This window comes from Varanus komodoensis, unplaced genomic scaffold (assembly GCF_004798865.1).
Source record: "Varanus komodoensis strain SLA01 unplaced genomic scaffold, ASM479886v1 scaffold1, whole genome shotgun sequence".
Taxonomy (NCBI): Eukaryota; Metazoa; Chordata; class Lepidosauria; order Squamata; family Varanidae; genus Varanus; species Varanus komodoensis.
The window spans coordinates 30,590,997-30,614,282 of NW_025335268.1; the positions used below are offsets into that span (position 1 = coordinate 30,590,997).

The 23,286-nt window shown below is 40.4% G+C and overlaps 1 protein-coding gene across 1 annotated transcript in view; it reads left to right on the forward strand.

Annotated features, from left to right (window-relative positions):
• Nucleotides 1-5,407: 5,407 nt before the first annotated feature.
• The window catches only part of RNASET2 (ribonuclease T2), a 40,199-nt gene continuing 22,320 nt past the window's right edge, over nucleotides 5,408-23,286 (forward strand). The window contains exons 1-4 of the mRNA XM_044421303.1: nucleotides 5,408-5,494; nucleotides 10,282-10,391; nucleotides 12,375-12,441; nucleotides 21,450-21,505. Coding sequence (XP_044277238.1) covers nucleotides 10,303-10,391; nucleotides 12,375-12,441; nucleotides 21,450-21,505 — 212 coding nt within the window. The 5' untranslated portion in view covers nucleotides 5,408-5,494; nucleotides 10,282-10,302. The remainder of the gene's footprint in view (nucleotides 5,495-10,281; nucleotides 10,392-12,374; nucleotides 12,442-21,449; nucleotides 21,506-23,286) is intronic.

Consider the following 23,286-nt stretch of genomic DNA (forward strand, 5'->3'; position numbering starts at 1 on the left):
AGGCGCCTGAATGTGCGAATGAGAACGGACGACCCGTGACCCCGCTCTGCGATTGGCTGGAGGTGTAAGAGGCGGGAGTTTTAGAAGGCTGCTTTCTTTCCTTTAATGGGGCTGCTCGTATGTTTTTTGAAGCGAAGGAAATGTTTCATCCCTGTGTAAGTTGCTCAGCTTTCTGAAGGAAATGTGAAAAACAATGTCACAAAGGATCTGCTTCTTGGTTTTTTAAGTCAGTTGTTTTTATCAGACGGTACAGTGGAGTTTTAGTACCTTTCCCCTCCACTCTTTTCCTGTTGGGTTCCCTCATCCAAGCTAAAATGTAGAATATGCATTTTATCGTTGTTTTCATCAGGAATTAAGACCGCTATCCCATACCCGATTATACTGGGGTAACCTGTATTGCGTTCAGTGGGGCTGACTTCCAAGTAGGTGTGTGTAGGATTGCATTATAAGCAACTGTAAAGGCTATGCAGAAGTAGCAAAAGCAGAGATGTGAATTAATGTTCTGCTTCCCTGGTGTGATGCACATGAGATTCAGAGTTTATGGATTTCTGGATAAAATTCATTTCCCACTTCTCATGGTTTTTTTCTGGAGTGTTTATGTCAGTTCTTAACTGGGAATGCTGTTTAATGAAGATTCTTTGCTGTGACTTTGATTTAAAGAACATAGCCCAAGAGCAGCCCCACCCAAAGTAAGAAGCTGCATACTCTTGCACTCCAATCCTCTCTTGCACTTACTTAGAAAAACTCCATAATTGAATTGGACTTACTTTCAAGTAATTTTAAGATTCCAGCCCTCAATAGACATTTGGAAGTGCTGGAACATGATTTTTAAATAAATAAATGAGTGGTGTTACTAAATATACTAAAGAAAATATTTACTTACACTTTAATCAAAACTATATGATCAAATGTATTCAGTTTCCATTGAATTGCAATTTCAATGAGTAAATGTTGAAATTACTCATAAGAATACTTTAATGAAATCAAATGACTGAAAGTACCTCAAAACTTAAAACAGGTAAGCTTAGTAAACATGAATAGGCTTGGGATGCACATTTAATTTTTGCACCCCTTGTGTTTTTAGTTGTTTATATCAGCAGAAGGTCACAGCAAATAAGGGTGGTACCCCAAAACATTAGACATCAACATCCTAAAGGGCCATAAATTAAAATGTCAATTTATTATATTTAAATATATTACATTATTCACATTTATTCCAGATAAATGTGAGCTACTGTAATATTACGAGTGAGCAAGCAAAGATCCAATATAATTGACAACAGAAAAACTCAATGAACTTCAGTGCTAGTGACTGGCTGGTACAACTGACCTTGCTTCCAAAGTTTTTGCTATAGCACACTGCCTTAGAAACTTCAGTAGGATACTGCCTCAATAGTATTTGGTTTTGAATAAATAACTCCTGTTTACTTTGTTGCACACCACTTTCAGGTTCCAGGTAAAATTTTGTGGAATGAGAAGTATGAAGAATACTGCACAATAATTCTGGGTATAATCACCAGTATAGATGGCAAAAGAAGAAGAGGTGGCAGAGAATGAGGTGGTTAGATGGAGTCACTGAAGCAGTTGCTGTGAGCTGAATTGGATTCCGGGGGATGGTGGAAGACAGGAAGGCCTGGAGGAATAATGTCCATGGGGTCGCAATGGGTCGGGCACGACTTAACGACTAACAAGAACAAAAATAGACAAGCCCAAAGCATCATGTCGAAGCATCATCACTTTTTGCTGGCACTCTAAGCTAAACATTTGTTAACAAATGCATAAAATGCTATGTTCATAATTTTACCTCTCCATGTTGGCTTTCCCATGCAGAGACAAAATGAGACCCAAAATGAACACTCTGATCCTATTTGCACAGTACTAGGCTGTAAATGTAAAAAGTTTTTCTAAGTCCCAGTAATTGCTTTGTTTCAGATGATATCAGGAATAATGTATAGTGTTTGTTGTTTCCAGAATGATGCTGCAGGTGGCACTAAACATCTATGTTCTGACCTTTAAAATTTACAGCCAACCTAGCCTGAGGAAATTCAATTTCATAGGTCTTGTATTACTAGATAGGGTAGTTAGTTGATTTAATGAAGCTTATTGTATTAATTTTCATCCAAATCCTGTATACCAAAAAGCCACCCTCATTGTGGAAAAGTTGTACACGCTTCCAGTGTCCTTGGTACTTCCTGATGGAAGGTTCCTTGCACTAACAAGCAGAAGACATTGTGCAGCAATTCTATCTTTATTTCTTAAGACATGTTCCATGGTCAGGAAAAAGATAAAAGTAGTGATGAGGGGAACACAACTGAACTTTGATGTCTGTGCATGAGGCAGGCTGATGGAATGCTTGATAAATGCCTGGTCTGGAAGCATGCTCTACAACCTAATACTAAACAGCCTTAATATGATTATAGTAAAAAGGTTAAGACTTTGACAGGATGCTAGGGCAATAGTGTCCCTGTGTGCTCTGTGGGTGCACTGGTGTTTAATTGGCATTCACTGCAGTAAACTTGTAAACAATGAAAGAGGGACATGTTTCTCCAAACATTTAAGGGATAGCTGGTATGCCTGTATTGGGGATAACAGAATTAACTAGGGTTCCATTGTGCTTCCCATTGCATGCATGGAGATGTACACTACACATTTACTGCAGATGAGCCAGCATTTTTGTAGCAATTACAATGAATGGCTTTCACTGTGGCTTGCTATGTATACAAGTATAAATTGGTCTTCAGTGTGGCTTGTTATGAAAGAACAACAGATAGGCTAAACGAGGCCTTCCTTCTCATTAGGTGGCCAAAGTATTTGAGTTTCATCTCCAGTATGTAGCCTTCTAAAGAGCAGTCAGGGTTGATCTCCTCTAGGACTGACTGGTTTGATTGCCTTGCAGTCCAAGGGACTCGCAGGAGTCTCCTCCAGCACCACAGTTCAAAGGTTTCAATCCTTTTGCACTCAGCCTGCCTTATGGTCCAGCTTTCACAGCCATACATTGCAACTGGGAAAACCATAGCCTTGACTATACACAGTTTTGTTGGCAGGGTGATGTCTCTGCTTTTTAGTATGCTGTCTAGATTTGCCATAGCTTTCCTCCCAAGGAGCAAGCGTCTTAATTTCTTGCCTGTAGTCGCCATCTGTGGTGATCTTGGAGCTCAGGAAACTAAAATCTGTCACTACCTCCATTTCTTCCCCATCTACTTGCCAGGAAGTGAGAGGACCGGATGCCATGATCTTGGTTTTCTTAATTTTGAGTTTCAAGCCAACTTTTGCGCTCTCCTCCTTCACCTGCATCAAGAGGCTCTTTAGTTCCTCTTCACTTTCTGCCATGAGAGGTATCATCTGCATATCTGAGGTTGTTGATATTTCTCCCAGCAATCTTAATTCCAACTGGTGATTCATCTAGCCCAACCTTTCTCATGATGTGCTCTGCATATAAGTTAAATAGGCAGGACGACAGTATACAGCCTTGCCGAACTCCTTTCTCAATTTTGAACCAATCAGTGGTTCCATGTCCAGTTGTCACTGTTGCTTCTTGACCCGCATATAGGTTTCTCAAGGGACAAATGAGATGGTCTGGTACTCCCATCTCTAAGAATTGGCCACAATTTGTTGTGATCCACACAATCAAAAGCTTTAGCATAGTCAATGAAGCAGAAGTAGATGTTTTTCTGGAACTCCCTAGCTTTCTCCATGAAAAATGTACTTATCTGCAGCAGGCATTAAAAGCACTGATTTCTCTTTCAAACTCTTCTTTTTTCTGGGTGTATATAGTGGTGTCGGCTGGCCTAGGAAGAACTATATCCCACCTGAAATGGGAAGACCACTTAATCACCATTGATAAGTCATTCATTCCATTATATGTAAAAGACTTGGGTTGCAAACTTCCTGTCCACAAGAAGACTATGTATAAAAGCTGGCAGGAACAGAGAATATGTATCTTGCCATGTTATTATCACCTTTTAAAAAGAGAATACAAAATATTCATCTCTACGTTCCCAATTTCAATCAACAAAGAAGGAGGTTTTCATGAAAAATAATGCTCGCTCTTTCAACAAAAGTTACATGTAGTGCTACATATTCATTGAATATATTTGTTGTAATATTTAAAATTATATTTACTATAGCTAAATAGTGTAAAGGTCTTCTAGGGATGAATGAACTGAACCGTAGCAGTTGCCCATCTAATAAGAAAGTATACATGTGGGCTGGATCCCAGTTCAGCCATTGTCTGATGGGTGCTATCTTTTATACAGCCCCACCTTTAAAAAAAAAAGGTTTAGATATCAACAATAACAATTTTAAACTAAAATATACTGATATTTTGGAGCCTGTGCTTTTTTCCATGCTCATCACTAGAATGTGCTCCTGAGAGCTTCTCCAAAATTGAGTTAATCCTAGGGCTGAAAGAGATTCAGCACCCTTGCCATCCAGTAACACATCTACCACCAAAATAGCTGTCTTTATGTTTGCCAGGTGGGAGTTAGTTTTCTTCAACAAATGGGTTAGGTTGGAGGCAAGGATGAAAAGCTGCATTCACTTACTTGGGAGCAAGCTCCACTTAAATCAGTGGAACTTCTAGGAGAAAATGCTGCTGTTTTTAGCTCTTGGGTGTGTGGGTGAATGTGTTAAGTTTTACTCATGACATGTGGGAAGATATGAACATAACATTGCTTTCTCAGCACTTTTATTTCCCCTTTTCTATTTGCTGTACTGCATGGTATGATACGTAGTATCATACCATGAGATACTGAGATTGATACATTGAGATATTTTAAGTGAATCGTAGCTCCTTTTTGCTACTCTTCCAATGTAGCGTTTAACAAATTTAAGCTGGTCTTGACATCCTGAGAGTTACAAAAATGCAATCAAGTACACATTTCCAGCTTAAATTCAAATTCCAGCTGGAAATTCAAATTTCCAGCTTAAATTTAATTAATGAAGTATAAATAACTGCATAGAATCAGCCTGTTATGATGGAAATTGAAAAATACTAACTTTGCTATTCTTGGAAGTTGCATTGATTTCAACAGGGCACTTACTAGCTTGTGTATGAAGAACTTAGTAGCCTTACTTCGGATTTAAACCGTTTAGGATTGCTCTGCTAGTGTAACCTCTCTGCCTTCAGACAAGGTGATTTCAGAAAACCTAACTTCATTTTTTTAAATGTAAAATTTGCAATCCCTGCCTTTCATGGCAATTCGTATAATGTGTCTAACAGTAATGCCGTTACATAACGGTGCTACCATTGTTTTTTCTACAACAGTGCACGGAGAAATTAGAATATCATCCGACGATGTCTTGGCAAATAGGTAGTTTATCAAATTCAGGAGGCAAGACAAGCAGTCAGGCATTCACCCAAGAGCAATTTTGTTTTCGACAGCACAGGCAGTGTGGGCGGGATTTAGCGTCTTTGCGGAAGTGCTGCTCTCTGCAGGGAAGCGACGGGCTGAAGCGCTTAGCCGCTTTTTAGTTCTCTTCGATCACGAGCCAGGTAAATACCCTGCAGGGTTTAAGCTCTGGGTTGCTTCCATATCACGAGCTGCACTTATTGGAAATAAGTCTTCCTGGCTTTCTAGCGGGTTGTTACGCACGCTGGCTTGAGCGCAAGCCACACGGTATTGCACGGCATCGAGTTCTCAGAGAGCGTCCATAAGCTTGTGGCTTTGTATCCAAGCCGTTTGGCGTGCAGCCCTGTGTAGGCTTGCCCTGGAATCCTGCTGCTCCATCCCCTTTGAGCGCAGTGGGGCTTCCGGGCAAGATCGCTGCTCTCCGAGATGCTGCTTCCCGGGAGGTCATTTACGGATCCCCGCCGCCCGCAGTCATTGTGGGAGGTTGGAAGCAGCAAGGCGGTGCTTTCTTGGGAGCACGAACCATAGAAATCGTGAGGGAGCACTTTCGTGTGTATAGCCCACACAGGAGGAGAGCTGGCGACAGGGGACTTGGGTATTAAGTCAGTGCTTCTGTAACGAGGAAGCTGCTCCGGTGTTTTCCAGAACCGCTCCTCGACTTTATTACTTATGCAAAGCTAAGCATTTTGGTAGATGTCCCTGCCAGAAACGAAGGAAAAATATGGTGCTTCAACCCATTGGTTCTCCTGTGTGCAAGTAGAGTTCATGAGAATTGTGCTCTTAAAAATCAGGATAAGTTATTTGTCTGGATAAGTATTCTTCAGAGTGGCTGTTTTGTTTTGTATTGCATTGTTTGGAGGGATATGGTTTGACTGGCAGAATGGTTAAGGAGCATAAAAATATAACTTCTAGTAATTATGCTTGTATTCCTTCATTTTCCCCTAGAGCACAAAGTGGCGTCCATGCAGTTTCCAGACTGACTGGGCCTAGACCAGATAAGCTTAAGCATGATTAGTACATCACATGCGTCCAGGCCAGGGTTAGGGTTAGGGTTACCCTTTCCATGGCTATAATTTTATTGCCCTGGAATTAGGGTGATTAGAGGCAAGGCAGCAAGCATCATTCCTGGTGAACAGTCTAGAGTACTTCTGTCATCCATTGCCTTTCTCTCAGAGGTAGCTTGCCTGGACTAGAATGAGCACAGATTTTCCTCTGGCTCTGCAGTGGAAAGTTGACACAGGCTCTTGGGACTGCTAAAATGTCTTGGGCATCCCCTGCCAAAGCAAAGCCCCTGCCTTCCAAGTATAAAAGTTGGAGTGGAAAAGAAAGGTAAAGTATTGTTGCGGGCCTTCCTGTTGCACAAGATGAGTGATTAAAGCTGAAATCCTATAAATGCATATGTAGAAGTGAGCCTCACTGAATGCAATGTGAGTTTTATTTAAGCATAGGCTGGCACAGAAAGAAAGAGGTAGCATCCTGATAAACACAAATGTTCTCTTGGCTACCAAGGCCAGGAAAATTTGTGGATACCTTCTTTGACCATAGTGCTTGCCAGGAATATAGAATTAACATCTATTTTTCAGCAAGCATTTTTGTATTTTATAGCTGCACAAGTGAGACTTTAGTGTGGAGTGCTCCTGACAAACCAGCAAAAGCCATTCCCCTTTCATTTCTTTTCTTCCTCCTGATTTTATGTCCACCCCCGCCAAAAATAGTCAGCCAGTGTGCCATGGCCACTGAGCATGTTCAATATACCCTGGGAAGTTTTCAGTTTGTTCCCCCTTCCCCTTAGAGACTCTCTCTTTTCTTATGTAATAGTTGTACTTCGGTGAACCTTTGGTTTTCCCCAACCTTCAATGGTTTTGTTTGAGCAATTAAGATAAAGGGAGAATGAATTAGCTGATAGCATATAACAACTAGTGCAAGCATAGTGGATAATGTCTTTGACTCGGAGCAGAGATACCTAGATGGAAGTTCTGCTGAGCCCTCGTCAGGTCTCTGTTTCTTTCTTTGCCTCACTAGCAGTTATGAGGATAAAATAGAACAGTCCTATCTATGGCCCTCCTTAGAAGAAGGGGTGGATCCAAACACGATGATGAAATTATTCTACAATCAGTTATCTATGTGGAAAGGAGTGAAGAATCTAGTAAATTGGGGGTTTTTTAATGGACAGAAAGTACAGAGATGCACATTCACAAGGTCATTTGAGTTCATCTACCCATTAATAACCTCTAACAACTGTATAGTTGCAGAAGCAGGTAAAATAAGTGGATTTGATTTTACACTTGCAATGTATTATTTGTAAGAGTGCTTCAAAAATATCAAGTGATCCAAGGGTTGTAATTTTCATTAATGACTCTGAGTATAGATTTCTGTGCATAGTGGATCTGAAGTTAATGTGGAGTATACAGATCCTAAAAGCAACAGAAGGCGGTCTTGAAATGATTCTAGTGTAAGAGGGCAATGTTGATACTGCTTATTTTTTGGATGGGAAAATGGTGGTTTTCTAATGCTTTTTGTACAGCATTTGACACTGCTCCTATCTAACAGGATCCTTGTCTGCAAGATAAATCTCTATATCTCATTTTCACATGGGATTTTAGTCTTCAGCTGTAGTATGTGCATATAGGGACCTCCACAATCTTATTTTAAAATTCAGATATTTCAAATGTCAATATTAGAATGTGTTATTCTCATCAGCCATGCAAATATCTTAATATATGCTCATTTAGTGCCTGTTTCAGGTAATTAAGTACATAATTTGAGCTTGCCTTGATGGGGAAAAGATCCAAAGTATGTTTGGAGTTTGATAAAAGTCAGTGCCAATGTACTAGTAGTATTCAGTTATTTTTAGCCTGCTATTCTACTAAAATGACACTTAAGACAGCTAATGATACTCAAGTACTTTACTAACAGCAAGAGGGATAGCTTTGTTGCAGCAGAGGAATCATACCACTGTGTACATCTCTGCATGTGAGAGAAATGATACAGAATAAATACTAAAAATTTCAATTAATGCATCTGTAAATAGCAAGGGGAAGCTAAAAGCTTTACTGCTTTTTAAAACAGAACAGCATTGGACAACTGTCCCCTCTATTCCTATATATCTTACACTGCCTGTTAACAAAACTGATATAATTTGTCGTGTTCCTCGAACAGAGTTGCATCTACAGCTCTAGAATCAGTCTGAACAGATTAACAATGATTAGTTTCATCAGCGTTTACTTCTGTATAATTCTTGTGACATATTTAGAATCATGAAAATGGATTCAGAGTTTTGATTCTGCTGTCAGGAACATCCTAAAGCAAAGTTCCCCTCAGAGCAGAATGGGGGAGTGGGGAAATGATCTTTCCCTCTGCAGTTCCCAGCACCACCCTCCTAGTGTTCTGTGGGGTTTCCACCCTTTGAAGCAGATTTCTGTGGGATGCAGCTGGGGGAGATTATTCCCTCCCTTGTTTAGCCAGAGAAAAAGCTCAGCTGATTCACAAATCTGTTATCAGAAGGAACTTTTCTGTCCACATGAAGATTTTGTGAATCCAACTCATGGTTTTAACTTCTTGAAGAATGTTTGCTTTTTGGACAGCTGAAGCAGTGTTTATTGGATGATTCAGAAACAGAACCAATGACATCAAGTTGTTAGGGAACTGAGAGAAGTAATTAAGCAAGTTGCTCAAATAGTACAAGTGAATAGTGAAGGAGAGGATTTGGCATTCTGCCTTATTTTTTAAATCATGTTTGAAGAAAAATCTTTTTTGATAAATGTTCTAATCAAGCTTGCTCCTGTGCCAAGCAACCTAATGCATTGAAATTAAATACCAATATTGTAGATTAATCAAGTTGCTTATTGTAGTCTGTCAAAAGTTTAAACATTAGAGGAACACTTTTGTAATCCTTCCTGCACTTAAACTTATTTGCAGCTTTTTAACAGAAATGTTTCAGTTTTGACGATGTACATATTTGTTTACATGCACTTACTGGTTTAAGTGAAGTCTGCAAATATAATAAGACCAAACATCTGGTCTGTATGCAAGCTATACAGAATGCTCTTTCCAATTCCTTTCTCCACATGTGTAGGGATCCCAAGTTGTTATAGGTTCCATTCAGTTAATGCTTCTCTTTCCAATCCATGACCAGCTGCCTCCACCCTTGCTGAGCCTTCATTCCGTGACTGAGATGGGTGGGGGCTGAGCACAGAAATGTGCACAGATTTTCCATTCCATTTGGTGGCCTAGGACCCAAATAGGAAGAGGAAACAGAGGTGCGTAATGCCTCATGGAATGTGGATGCTGCTCCTGCAGTAGAATTGGAATGTGTTCCAACACAATGATGTTGAAATGGGGGTGGGAGATGGATGGATACTGTGGGGAGTTTAGAATACAATGGGGGCTTTCCATAAGTTATGCAGAAAAGGTTTCTGTATTAATACTAATTCACCTGCTACATTGCATTAGTTTTATAAATGGTGCATCTTTTGCTGCACACAGTTCACTATTCAATCTTTCCAGCTGGGTAATCATGCACTCTTTAAAAGAAATATTGCAAGTTAAGCAGTAACACCTAGGACAATATCCAAGTCTGCCTATGCATCAGCAAGACACATCAGTAGCACAACCAGGAGCTAGTGGTTAAAAAACAACCAGAAACGTTTGTTTGCTTGTTTGTTTGTTTCCAGAATGGAACAAATAAGCAGAACTTGTAGACAGAAGACCTATTGACCTGCCTTAATGCAGAAATGAGTCTTTGCACTTTATTCTAGAGCTAAATTTTGGACTGCTAGCTTTCTGTTGCACAATGGCACAATTGGATTCTGCCAGCAGTCTCATCATTTAACGCAATTTGTATCAACTGTTTTTACCTGTTTAATTTCTCTTCTATTTTAACAGTTACCTTGTTGTGGTGTTCTGCTTACATATTTCTTTTTCTACACAGATGCGTTGTGAATTTTAAAAAATGAAACCTGTGATCCTATATGTTTTGATTGGTTCGTGCTTTTGGCTTGGTATCTTTTCTACATTCGCTAAATGTACTTTAGCCAACGGGTAAGTCCGCTATCAAGTGTGTTAAAGGGTGATAGTGACAACTCTGCAATGAGTATTGTAACATCTTGTCAAGTGAGAAAACGCAGTCTGAAATAGTGGGTGAAATTTAATATTGTGTGAGCAGATCTTTCCATTCATCTCCTCTACCTGGGCTTCCTTCCAACTGCTTTGGAGGGTCCCCCAATCCTACAAAGCAGGTTTGGAGCCTGTGGAGAGGCTGCTGAATTGGCCATCTCATCAACTGACTGGCAGAAGCAGTCATATCTGCAGAAGGGATCAACTGGATAGATCTTATGCTGTTCTGTCCAGTTCTAGTTGGGAGCTTTTGGTTCATGAGATCTGCATAGCATGACTTCCTTTCACTCAGGAAAACTGAAATGTTAACTCTTCTGTTGTGCTAAAAGGTGGGGCTTGAGATTTTATGGCAAGAAGACCCCATCTCACCCCAAGTGAAGTAAAACTTCAGCTTCTAAGAGCCTCTGAAGCTCTAAGAAAATTCCAATATGCGGAAGGCAATCATCAGTGCAGAGAGAGAAATGAACAATAAGTGTGACTAAAACAGGAGACATCCCTGGAAGGGCCTGAAACAATTAACAATCCACAAGTCATGTGGGAAAAAAATCACAGGGAACTCTGTAAGCATCAGTGAGCTTACTGGAATTTCTTAGTAACAAACCATTGAATGGGGCTGACTTCATTTTCTTCACTAGGACAGAGTGAATATTACAGTAAATCCATTTTTTCTTTCCAGCAAGGTGCAACAGTAAGTAGTGAGATGTTCAAAGAAAATGAATGCTCTCTAGGATGATTGAAAAATCTCTAGTTCCACATGTCACTACATGTGTAGAATATTAGTTAGAGTACCCTTCTACTAAAAGGTGTTTTAGCAGTATATTCTGGTCAATTTTGTAGTGATTTCTAAGTATAATTTCTGAAGAGATCTAGGTGTTTGCCCTGTCTACAACCCAAGTTGCACATTACCACAACTTAATCAAACCATGGTGGCTTGTTTAAGCTGCAATGCATACTGATGCCATTGGCTGAATTACCATCCTAACTACAGCTTGTCGTGTCATGGTAATTAGCAACCTTGAGACTACAGTAGTAGACAGCATATAAATGAAAATATAAATATAAATTAATAAATGTCATCTGTATTTGGCTAGCATAGCTTGTTTGATGGGGAAGCAATTGTCAAATAACACATGGCTTCTTGGCCTCACTGGGTTCATTTTTCAGAATAAGTCATGCTGACACAAGCAAGGCTCACGACCCACTATAGGTTATTGTGATGTATAAACCAGGTCTCTTGTCTCCAGCTATAAGCTCTTCCTGATAAGTGCTCTACATTTTACTCTAAATAGCATTCTTAAGCAGTTGTTCCCTCAAATGTGCAGACTGATCTCCAGAACAGAACAAAATGGTAGTTTCCTGCCAAGCCATATTGCTGTTAACCAGTTTCTTAATAACCATTAAAGTTATTTTCTTCGAGGAATTTTCAATTTTGCTCACCGTTTCTGAAAATGCACTTTCCCCATTTATCTCTTGAGATGGGCTTTCTCACACTTTCCTCTAAATGAATGCTTTGAGAGGGAGAACAGCATGTTCAGCTGAAGATTTCTTTGAGGCTACCATGACAGCTGCCATTTGAAGAGGCAACTTTCCTCAATGTCCATCTTCAGCACTGTGATGCAGCTTCAAGATAGACTTCAATTTTTGTTGGAGACGTCACAGTCCAGACTTCCCTGAAAAATAAAACAAAACTACACACATACAAAGAAACTGACTCTCATTCTCTATACCTAGCATTGGAACCCCTCCCCACATTGTGCTGCTATTTTGCCATATACAAAAATTGTTGAATAGGGAGGTTTAATGCTTTGAAAATTGACAATTAAACTACAATGCATGTTTTCTATTAGTTGAATTTCTTTTGCTTCTTAATATCTCAAAGAATACAAAATGTAATATTGTATGTTTCAGGAATGAACACCCTCATACGTGGGGAAAATTATACTTAGTGCATCACTGGCCTGTGACTGTATGTAAGGTAAGTTGTCTTTTTAAAAGAGATTTGTTCAGTCAAATGTATGCCTGACCCTATACTAAAAGGATAGAATAGCCAAATTCAAGAATTCTGGAAAATAATTTATTCTTTGGCCACCACATAAGAAGTAGGGTGCGGGCATTCAGTTTTAGATATGGTTATCTCACCTGAGTTTCCCCACTGAGTTAAATCCAGGACCAAACAGAGATAGTAAAGCAAGTTCTTGACAAATTTTATGTATTTAAAACATTTATGTACAGACCTGCATCAATTTCAAGATTTGTTTTTGTTTAGTTGCAAAGTCATACCCAACCCTTCACAACTCCATGGACAACATTCCTCCAGGCTCTGCTGTCCTCCACCAACCCTTGAAGTCCATCCAAGCCCACACCCACTGCCCCAGTGACTCCATCTAGCCACCTCTTCCTCTGCCGTCCCCTTCTCCTTTTGCCATCAATCGTTCCCAGCATCAGGGTCTTCTCCAGGGAGCCCTTCCTTCTCGTTAGGTGGCCAAAGTATTTGAGTTTCATCTTCAGTATCTGGCCTTCTAAAGAGCAGTCAGGGTTGATCTCCTCTAGGACTGACCGGTTTGATTTCCTTGCGGTCCAAGGGACTCGCAGGAGTCTTTTCCAGCACCACAGTTCAAAGGCCTCAATACTTCGGCGCTCAGACTTCCTTATGGTCCAGCTTTCACAACCATACATTGCAACTGGGAAAACCATAGCTTTGACTTTACGCACTATTGTTGGCAAGGTGATGTCTGTTCTTTTTAGTATGCTGTGTAGATTTGCCATAGCTTTCCTCCCCAGGAGCGTCTTTTAATTTCTTGGCTGCAGTCCCTGTCTGCAGTGACCTTGGAGGCCAGGAAAATAAAATCTGTCACTACCTCCATTTCTTCCCCATCTATTTGCCAGGAAGTGAGAGGACCAGATGCCATGATCTTAGTTTTTTTGATGTTGAGTTTCAAGCCAACTTTTGCACTCTCCTCCTTCACCCGCATCAAGAGGCTCTTTAGTTCCTCTTCACTTTCTGCCATTACAGTGGTATCATCTGCATATCTGAGGTTGTTCATATTTCTCCCAGCAATCTTAATTCCAACTGGTGATTCATCTAGCCCTAAGTTAAATAGTCAGGGCGACAGTATACAGCCTTGCCAAACTCCTTTCTCAATTTTGAACCTATCAGTGTTTCCGTGTCCTCACTGTTGCTTCTTGACCTGCATATAGGTTTCTCAAGAGACAAATAAGATGGTCTGGTACTCCTATCTCTTTAAGAACTTGCCACAATTTGTTGTGATCCGCACAATCAAAGGCTTTAGCATAGTCAGTGAAGCAGAAGTAGATATTTTTTCTGGAACTCCCTAGCTTTCTCCATGATCCAGTGTATGTTGGCAATTAGATTTTTAGTTCCTCTCCCTCTTTGAAATCCTGCTTGTACTTCTAGTAGTTCTCAGTCCACATACTGCTGGAGCCTAGCTGGTAGGATTTTGAGCGTAACTTTGCTGGCATGTGAAATGAGTGCAATGGTGCAGTAGGTTGAACATTCTTTGGCATTGCCCTTCTTTGGGATCAGAATGTAAACTGACCTTTTCCAATCCTGTGGCCACTGTTGAGTTTTCCAAATTTGCTGGCATATTGAGTGTAGCACTTTAACTGCATTGTCTTTTTGGATTTTGAATAGCTCAGCTGGAATACTGTCTCCTCCACTAGCTTTGTTGTTGCTCAAACTTCCTAAGGCCCATTTGACTTCACATTCCAGGATGTCTGGCTTGAGGTCAGCGACCACACCATCGTGGTTATCAGGGATGTTAAGCTCTTTCTTGTATAGTTTGTTTGTTTATTTATTAAAACATTTTTATGCCGCCCCATTCGCCAAAGCCTTGGGGCGGCTCACGACAATAAATTAAGACAATAACAATTAAACACATAGTTCTTCTGTGTAATCTTGCCACCTCTTCTTAATTTGTTCTGCCTCTGTTAGGTCCCTGCCATTTTGATCCTTTATCATGTCCATCTTTGTATGAAATGTTTCCTTCGTATCTCCAATTTTCTTGAAGAGATCTCTAGTCTTCCCTATTCTATTGTTTTCTTCTATTTCTTTGCACTGTTCATTTAAGAAGGCATTCTTATCTCTTCTAGCTATTCTCTGGAATTCTGCATTCAATTGTTTGTATCTCTCTTTCTCCCTTGCCTTTTGCTTCCCTTCTTTCCTCAGCTATTTGTAAAGTTTCCTCAGACAGCCATTTTGTTTTCTTGCATTTCTTTTTCTTTGGGGTGGTTTTAGTTGCTGCCTCTTGTACAATGTTGCGAACCTCTGTGCATAGTTCTTCAGGCACTCTGTCTATCAGATCTAATTCCTTAAATCTATCTGTCACCTCTACTGTATATTCATCAGGGATATGATTTAGGTCATACCTGAGTGGCCTAGTGCTTTTCCCTACTTTCTTCAATTTAAGCCTAAATTTTGCAACAAGAAGCTCATGATCTGAGCCACAGTCAGCTCCTGGTCTAGTTTTTACTGACTGTATAGAGGTTTTCCATCTTTGGCTGCAGAGCACATAGTCAATCTGATTTCTGTGTTGACTGTCTGGTGATGTCCATGTGTAGAGTTGTCTCTTGGGTTGTTGGAAAAGAGTGTGTGCTGTGACCATCGTATTCTCTTGACAAAATTCTACCAGCCTGTGCCCTGCTTCATTTTGTACTCCAAGGCCAAACTTGCCTGTTATTCCGGTTATCCTTTGGCTTCCTACTTTAGCATTCCAATCCCCCATGATGATAAGGACATCATTTTTTGGTGTTAATTCTGGAAGGTGTTGTAGGCCTTCATAGAACCGGTCAACTTCAGCCTCTTCTGCACCAGTGGTTGGGGCACAGACTTGGACTACTGTGATGTTGAATGGTTTGCCTTGGATTTGAACTGAGATCATTCTGTCATTTTGGAGATTGTATCCCAGTATTGCTTTTCCTGCTCTTTTATTCACTATGAAGGCTACTCCATTTCTTCTGAGGGATTCTTGACCGCAGTAGTATACCTGATGGTTATCTGAATTAAATTCATCCATTCCTGTCCATTTTAGTTCACTGATTCCTAAGATGTCGATGTTCAGTCTTGTCATCTCTTGTTTGACCACATCCAGCTTGCCTTGATTCATGGATCTTACATTCCAGGTTCCTATGGAGTATAGATCTTTGCAGCATTGGACTCTCCTTTCTGAGTTATGTAGCTAGCTTTAAGAACTAATTTAGACATTAGTGCATTACCTTCACAAATAACTGGGCATGGGAGCAGTCTGCTTCATGGGCAAAGAAACCTGGAAGAAAGAGGTTCACAAAATATGGTGGCACCACATCTGAGGGTAGAATCAGTATGTCTTCTATCTTCACAAATCCTGTAGCTGTAGAGCAAATACTTCAGAAGACTACTTTATAGTATTGTGTCTGTAGGAAGAAATCACAGTAGTATCCAATCCCATCTGTATGAACAGCTTATAATCCACCCCAGAGAGGTCTGCCTGGCACCATCGTTATTTGTTTTTCGGCGCCAGGCTAAGACCTTTTTATTTAAACAATATTTTAATAACTTTTAATATCATCTGTAGGTTTTAATTTGCAGCCAGGGTGAATCTGGATTTTATTTGTATGATTTGTATTTATTTATTTATTTATTTAAAACATTTCTATGCCGCCCCATTTGCCGAAGCCTCGGGGCGGCTCACAACATAAAATTAAAATATAATACATTCAAAATATAAAACCAATTAACAATATAAAATAAGTCACCCTGGCCAGATAAAATAAGCAAATAATATTAACAATTAAAATGACGTTTAAATAAAAAGGTCTTCGCCTGGCGCCGAAAAACAAATAACGACGGCGCCAGGCGGACCTCTCTGGGGAGCACATTCCATAGATTGGGCGCTACCGCAGAGAAAGCCCTCCTCCGAGTACTTACCCTCCTAATTTCTTTCACGGAGGTTTTCCAGAGAAGGGCCTCTCCCGCAGATCTCAAGGGGTGGGCAGGCGTATATGGATGTAAGCGCTCCTTCAGGTAACCAGGACCCAAGCCGTTTAGGGCTTTATAGGTCATCACCAACACCTTGAATTGGGCCCGGACTTCAATGGGAAGCCAGTGAAGCTGATGGAGGACTGGAGTCAAGTGAACATAACGCCCAGTCCCCGTCAGCAGCCTGGCAGCTCTATTTTGAACCAATTGAAGTATCCGGACCATCTTCAAGGGTAGCCCCACATAGAGCGTGTTACAGTAGTCAAGGCGGGAAGTCACCAGCGCATGTGTCACTGTTGCCAGGCAGTCGTACTCCAGGTAGGGGCGCAGCTGATGGATCAGCCGAAGCTGAAGGAAAGCGCTCCTCGCGACTGCTGTCACCTGAGCTTCCAATGAAAGCTCCGGGTCGAGGAGCACTCCCAAGCTGCGGACCTTGTCCCTAAGAGGGAGTGCAACCCCATTCAGGACTAAGTTCAATTCACCCTCTCCGAAACCTGATCCGCCAACCAACAGGACAACCAATATTGTGTTTATTTATTTTATGTAAGCTGTCCCAAGGCTATGCGATGAGATGGCATACAAAAATTCTAAATAAATAAATAAAATGATACCTCATCCCTAACGTCTATGCATAAAGTTGTACATTTATCATAGAACAATCCTAAGTGGGTCAAAAAGGGAGATCTACTACAAAACTATCTTGGCATCCAGTGTGCTGCTGGCACATGAGTGGTCAGGGTGGGAAAGGGTTCTTGTTAGTTTTTTCCTTGCAGTTCTTTTAAATTTCATGCTTTGAAATCAGTGGCAAGGAAAAAACTTTGTCAGAGTGTAGAATGGGCAAGGAGTCCACGGAGGGAAGCCATGTTTCAGCACCTTCTTCTGGCCACCAGAACTGCTGACTGCTGCTAGATTTGTGCCTGCTAAGCTTTCTGAAGGCTTAACTGGGGCTTCTGGTGCAGATGTCTATTTCACAGCAGAATTCTTCTCTGATGGTGGAGGGTTAACTCTTATCTCTCCCAACTCAGACAGCTGCCTAGGAGGGTTAAGATCACTTTATTCATCCCAGTACTATATTTTAAAAAGCTGGCAGAGTTGTCACAACCTTAGTCAGCTAATTAAGCAAGGAATCTATTAAAAACCATGTATTATTTGAATGGAAATACATGCTGAGTTTTACTTAAATTGGTTTCTGTTCTAAGACACTTGAACTATATTCACTTCAGGTGTTTTCACAGAAGTACATTTTGTGTTTCTTGCCTCTAATAATGAAAATAGGAAGCCTAAACTGGCAAGACTAGAGGACTATTTCTGAGTTAAAATAACTGTCCTTTGCTTGCTGCCGTGCAGTAATAACAGTCACATACACTTATGGCATGGCAGAGCCTCACTGCGCTGTTAGTGCTGGTTGTGAAAACAGACTGTGTGCAGTTTGTTTTAATTTTGCTTAAGGAAGCTAAAATAAAACTTAATGGCTATATTTCAATGCATGAACCCTTTGCCCACGTCCAGAATCCCATCCTTTCTTTGAATCAGCAATTTCCTCTTTTGTCTCAACCAAAAACGATGGTTTCCAAGTATTAGTTGATTACTTGTTCTGATGACTATATATTACCTTCAGTATTGGATTGATATGTCTAATTATGCCAGCTATTGCTTAACATGAGAGGAAGGGGCTACTGCACTCATGTCCTACTTGTGGACTTCCTATGGACAATTAGTTGGCCCCTGTGGTGGCAAAATGCTGGTGCAGATAGGCCTTTAACCTGACCCAGAATGGCTCTTCTTATGTTCTAGATTAAAATAAGGCCAGATATTGAACCACCATTAGACCTGATTTACTTATCCTAGCTTGAGTCAGTGATTTTAGGCATGGCTTCCTGGCTTGGACAAAATGGGAAGCTGTGGTCATTAGAAGTTCATGTCTGCTCTGCACCATGAAGAAGACAAGGGACTGTGTGAACAAGGAAAAGTTGTTCATACCTTAGTTCATTAAGTCCAGATATGGTTGTCCAGATTGGGTCATAGTGTACGCTTCCAGTTTTCTCCTTCTCCAGTATTCATAAACAAAATGTTAACAATATTGGTTTATTTATTTATTTATTGGTTTATATCCTGCCTTTTTCCTACAAGGGGCTCAAGGCAGCTTACATCATTCTCCTCCTCCATCTTATCCCCACAACAACAACCCTGTGAGGTAGGTTGGGCTGAGAGTCTGTGACTGGCCCAAAGTCACCCAGTTGGCTCCATGGCTGAGTGGGGACTAGAACCCAGATCGTCTGAGTCCCAGTCCCATGCTCTTAACCACTACACCACACTGACTCTCGATAGAATAGGGAGGATTCCAATTCAATTCAAAGTGAGCAAAATAAATCTTATATGCCTTAGGGGTCACTTTCAATTCTGTTTTAAAGCCAAGGTAATTTGGAGTATGTGCAGAGGCAAAATACTTATACAATAATCAAGTTATGTTTCTAGAAATCTTCCATTCAAATGTTTCATGCTTAACCATTGTGGATGAAGACAACATGGGTGAAGAAGCTCTGCCCTCCCCTCTTCACCCCACCCCTTCTTGAAAACATTCCACTGAAGGCAGTGTAGAGCTTTTCCCAAGCCTGTTTGCAGCACCCTGTGTGTGCACGCAAGGGGAGGGTAATTTGAAGGGGTCTCACCTGAAGGGAAAAAAATCCTTCCCCCATGCAGTGTGAATTCCCAAATCAAAAACGCCTAGTGATGCAATTAGCTTTCCATTGAAACTAACAGAAGGCTTTTTTCCAAGTTTACTTCAAGGAAAGAGTTAACCTTCCCCCCCACCTGCTTTGCCCCCCCCCCCCCCCCCCATTTCCCCCCCCCCCCCCCGCAACATTTCTCCACAGCCTATTGCTGGATTAGGCTTTGGTGGAAGACTTTTTTCCAAGCCAAATTGACGCATGGGGGGTGGGGGGGAGACTTTCCTTGTGTGAATGGATGCATGCAATGTGGGTGTGCATGAGTGTGTGTGTGTTGCTTCTAGGTATAGAGGACCATGATCTGGAGACATTTGGAAGCGGCTCTTTTCATTTTTCATTGCTTCTGAAGCTTAGCGCAAGGCTAGAGATAAGGCTCCAGTCACTCTTGCTAGTCAAAATGTTGCTCTTGCTGCTGTCTTAAATGATTTGTGGTTATTTAATGGATGGTATTCTGTTAAGTATATTTTATTTTAATGTGTAAAATTGCTTCAATGAAAAATGGGAATACAAGAAATAATAAAACACTGTATGATTCATATTTAAAGTTCCTTAATAAAATGTTCTGTAAAAAGCAATTATTATGATTAGTCATGTCTTCTCCAATATTTTTCTTTATGTGAAATTGCCTGTGGTCATATGAAAAACTGTTTGGTAGAGGCCAAATTCTGGTTGTGCAGTTAATGCTTTCTGTAGCAGTTTCAAATACTTTCCTGTAACAAACTTGTAAAAGCCTAGTCATCAAAAATGGCAGATAAAGTTAAAAATCCATGTTTAGCCTGTGTCATTTTCGCATTGTCACACACCTATATAAATTCCTGCACAATAGACAGCTAGCATAGCAGAAGCCTTCTAAGGCTAGAATCTTCCTCTGTGACACGCTAATTTCCCGTGTGCAAGTCTTTTAAAAAAATTATGAAGTAATGCTCAGTCAGTTGAGCTTCCTTTAGTTCTGCAGACATTTACATGGCTTCCTGCCCTTGAACTAATAAGAGAACAGAGAAGAAAATGCTGGGCAGGCAAAGCCACCCTAACACATATGTCCTTTGTGTATGTCTTTGTTGTGTGCCTGCTTTCCCTTATCTATTTTAATTGCAAAGCTTAGAAGACGCTTCAAGTATGTTTTGTCCCAGCTTGCTAAATCTCAGTCAAGTTTTCTAGAAGAAGTAAAAACTTTGGAGCAATGGTGATAGTGTCAGGAACACAAAATAGAAGCAGCTAATGCTCCCAGGTGACAGCATTCTTAATAATGCCACATTGGAGCATTTTCACATTATCAGAAATCATTACTATTTTCTTCTTGATAGCTAATAAAGTGATTCATTTATTTCTTGCAACATCTTCCAGATAGAGAGCTCAGAAATCTGCAATCTCTTCAGCCATTTTTCTTCCTCTTTAAGAAGATGAACATTATTGTCTTGGCTAGTCTTTTGAGATCACATCCATTCTTTGGGAGTCTTTGATCAGGCTAGTCAATTCTGACAACCATAATCAGGATTCCTGAATGACTTGGCTTTATAATAGAGATCTCTTCCCCTAGCAAAATGGTAGGTTCTCAGTCAACAGAGGGTGGAGCCAACAGGAATGAGTTGATTTTCTCCTCCATGAGAAGGCAGAGCTAAAAGAATGATACATTTTCCATTGCCACAGGAGAACTGCCTCAGTCTTTTGCTTTGCCTTTTAACCAATGGCAGGGAGCCTTATTTGCTCCTCAACTGCTGCTGTGGAACCTCAGAAACAAACAAAAATGAAATGCAAACAAACCCTCTGTCTCTAGCCCTATCCCATAGTTGATTAGTCAACGAGGGGCAGAACTAGGTTGTTGAAATTTGCTGTCAAGGCTCACCTGGGCTTCATGGGGCAGAGGGGAGGAGTTTCAGGGCAGCTACTCCCTTGAGGATCCCCAAGTGCCCAATGCATTGGAAGGAACTTGAGGTGACTGGGCAGTCAGCATTCTTTACCTCTGTCATGGCCAATTCTCTTGCCAATTCTCTTTTGGCCAAACCTCCTCAGAGGAGTAACCCATTCCTTTCTGGTCCACTCTTTGCCAACCAGAAGGACACTTCATGGTAAGTCCAATTTTCTGTTTAGAGGGGAAAATACAACTCCTGCCTACGTCTTTTGTTGCTGCCCCATTGAAAGCAATTTAATAATATTGATATTTCTTGGGGGTGTGAGCCAAAGATAATTATGAGCTAAATTTTTGTGTTATTAATCCTTAAAATATGTTTTGCTTAGTATAAAAACTGGCTTTATCTGATAAATTGATGGGCATGTTTTCTCTAGATGAATGAAAATGAATGCAAAGACCCGGTAATGTACTGGACTATCCATGGATTCTGGTAAGATTTTAAATCTGAAAATTATATTTCATTCTGTAACATTTCTGTAACATTTCATTAGAAATGGAGAATTTAACCTAGATGACCTGAAGAAGTCTTCTCAGTATCCTATTTAAGCGCATGCTGTCCTGAATCTGAAGTATCTTAAGTCAGTTGTCTTTTACTGAAAGCCCATAAGGAGGAGGATCATTCTGTAACTCTTTAGATAAGCAGTGCATCTGGTAGTGGCCTTCAAATCAGAATCCTTCTAAGAATGAAGCAGGGTGCTTTCTTGTATGATCACTTAAGTTTAACTGCAAACAATGATGAGGGGTTTTGTCTACATAATACATAATGGTTATAATGCACCGGACACTTAAACTACATCTATTGACAAGCTGATAGCTTCTTTTCCTGGAGAGATTTTTAAAGAACTGGGTCATTTGTGTTTGGAATATTTAACTGCTCTATCTTAAAATGATAAGACCAATGTGTAATCACATTATTTTCAAAATATCTTGACATTACTGCTCATTGTCCTCCACTTCCATGAGAAAATTTCATTTAGTTTTTATTTATTTTATTTATTTAAAACTTCTATATACCATCCCATCACTGATGTCTCGGGACAGTTCACAACAAAATGCTGGCAAAGTTCAGAATCTCCTGGCTGAATAGAATGGATTGGCATATTCTTCACACAATTGTGAATTTAGTCATTTTTTAAGCACTAGGAACTTTTAGAGTTGAAAAACATTTTAAGAGGTGCTGGTGCATGTTCCCAGATCCCAATGCACATTAAGTGCTTTAAAGCAAGGTTATGTATTATATAAACTATGGACTGCATACAGCCCCCTGCACCATCTGGCCTGTGCCACCAAAGTTTGCAATGGCAAGAAAAGCTAAGTTGCTACCAATCTTCTGTGGCAAGAAGCTATGGAATTCTATAGTTCCTAGAAGTTAGCTTCTCTGCAAGCTAATTTTGGCATTGTAGTGTTCACCATCATCATCATTGATTTTATTTCTGTAGTGCATAGTGGCCAAAGTTTGCTGGGCAGTTTGCTACAATTTTATCAAAGTACAATAATAAAAACTGATACAATAAAAATACAGACACCTAAAGCACAGTGTAAAATTCCAAGGTACAAAATTTAAAATAGTTTAAACATCTAAAACAATTTCAATAAAAAACTAGACCTGAGGAAGGGCCCAGATACAGATAATAGTGTTTGGGTAGAAGGAGGTTAGAAGAGGTGTTAGCATCAACTACTGTGATCCCAAGGCATGCAAGTCTTTATAAGAAAATCCAGCACTTCAAATTGGGCTCAGAGCATATGGGCAGCCAATGCAAGCAGGCCAGAATTGGTATTATATGTTTGGACCTTCTGGTCCCACTTATTAATCTGAATGTCACATTTTGCACAAACTGCAACTTCCGAACAGCCCCATATAGACTTCATTGCGGTTATCCAATTTAGAGATTACCAGAGCACAGATAATTGAAATCAGGCTAATCCTGTTTAAATAGGAGTGTAGTCAGGCCCTCAACTGAAGCTGGTAGTAAGCTCTCCATGCTGCTGAGACCACCTGAACCTCAAGTTACTAAGATGAATCAAGGAGGACCCCCAAGCTATGAATCTGCCCCTTTAGAGGGAGTACAACCCAATCTAGAACACTTTGAATTCTCTCTGTACTGGTCAAGAGAACCACCCACTAACCACATCTTAGAAAACCATCTAATGGTTTGCTATTGAAAATTGGCAGCAAATCAGTTTTTGGATGTCAGTATCACATTGCTACCC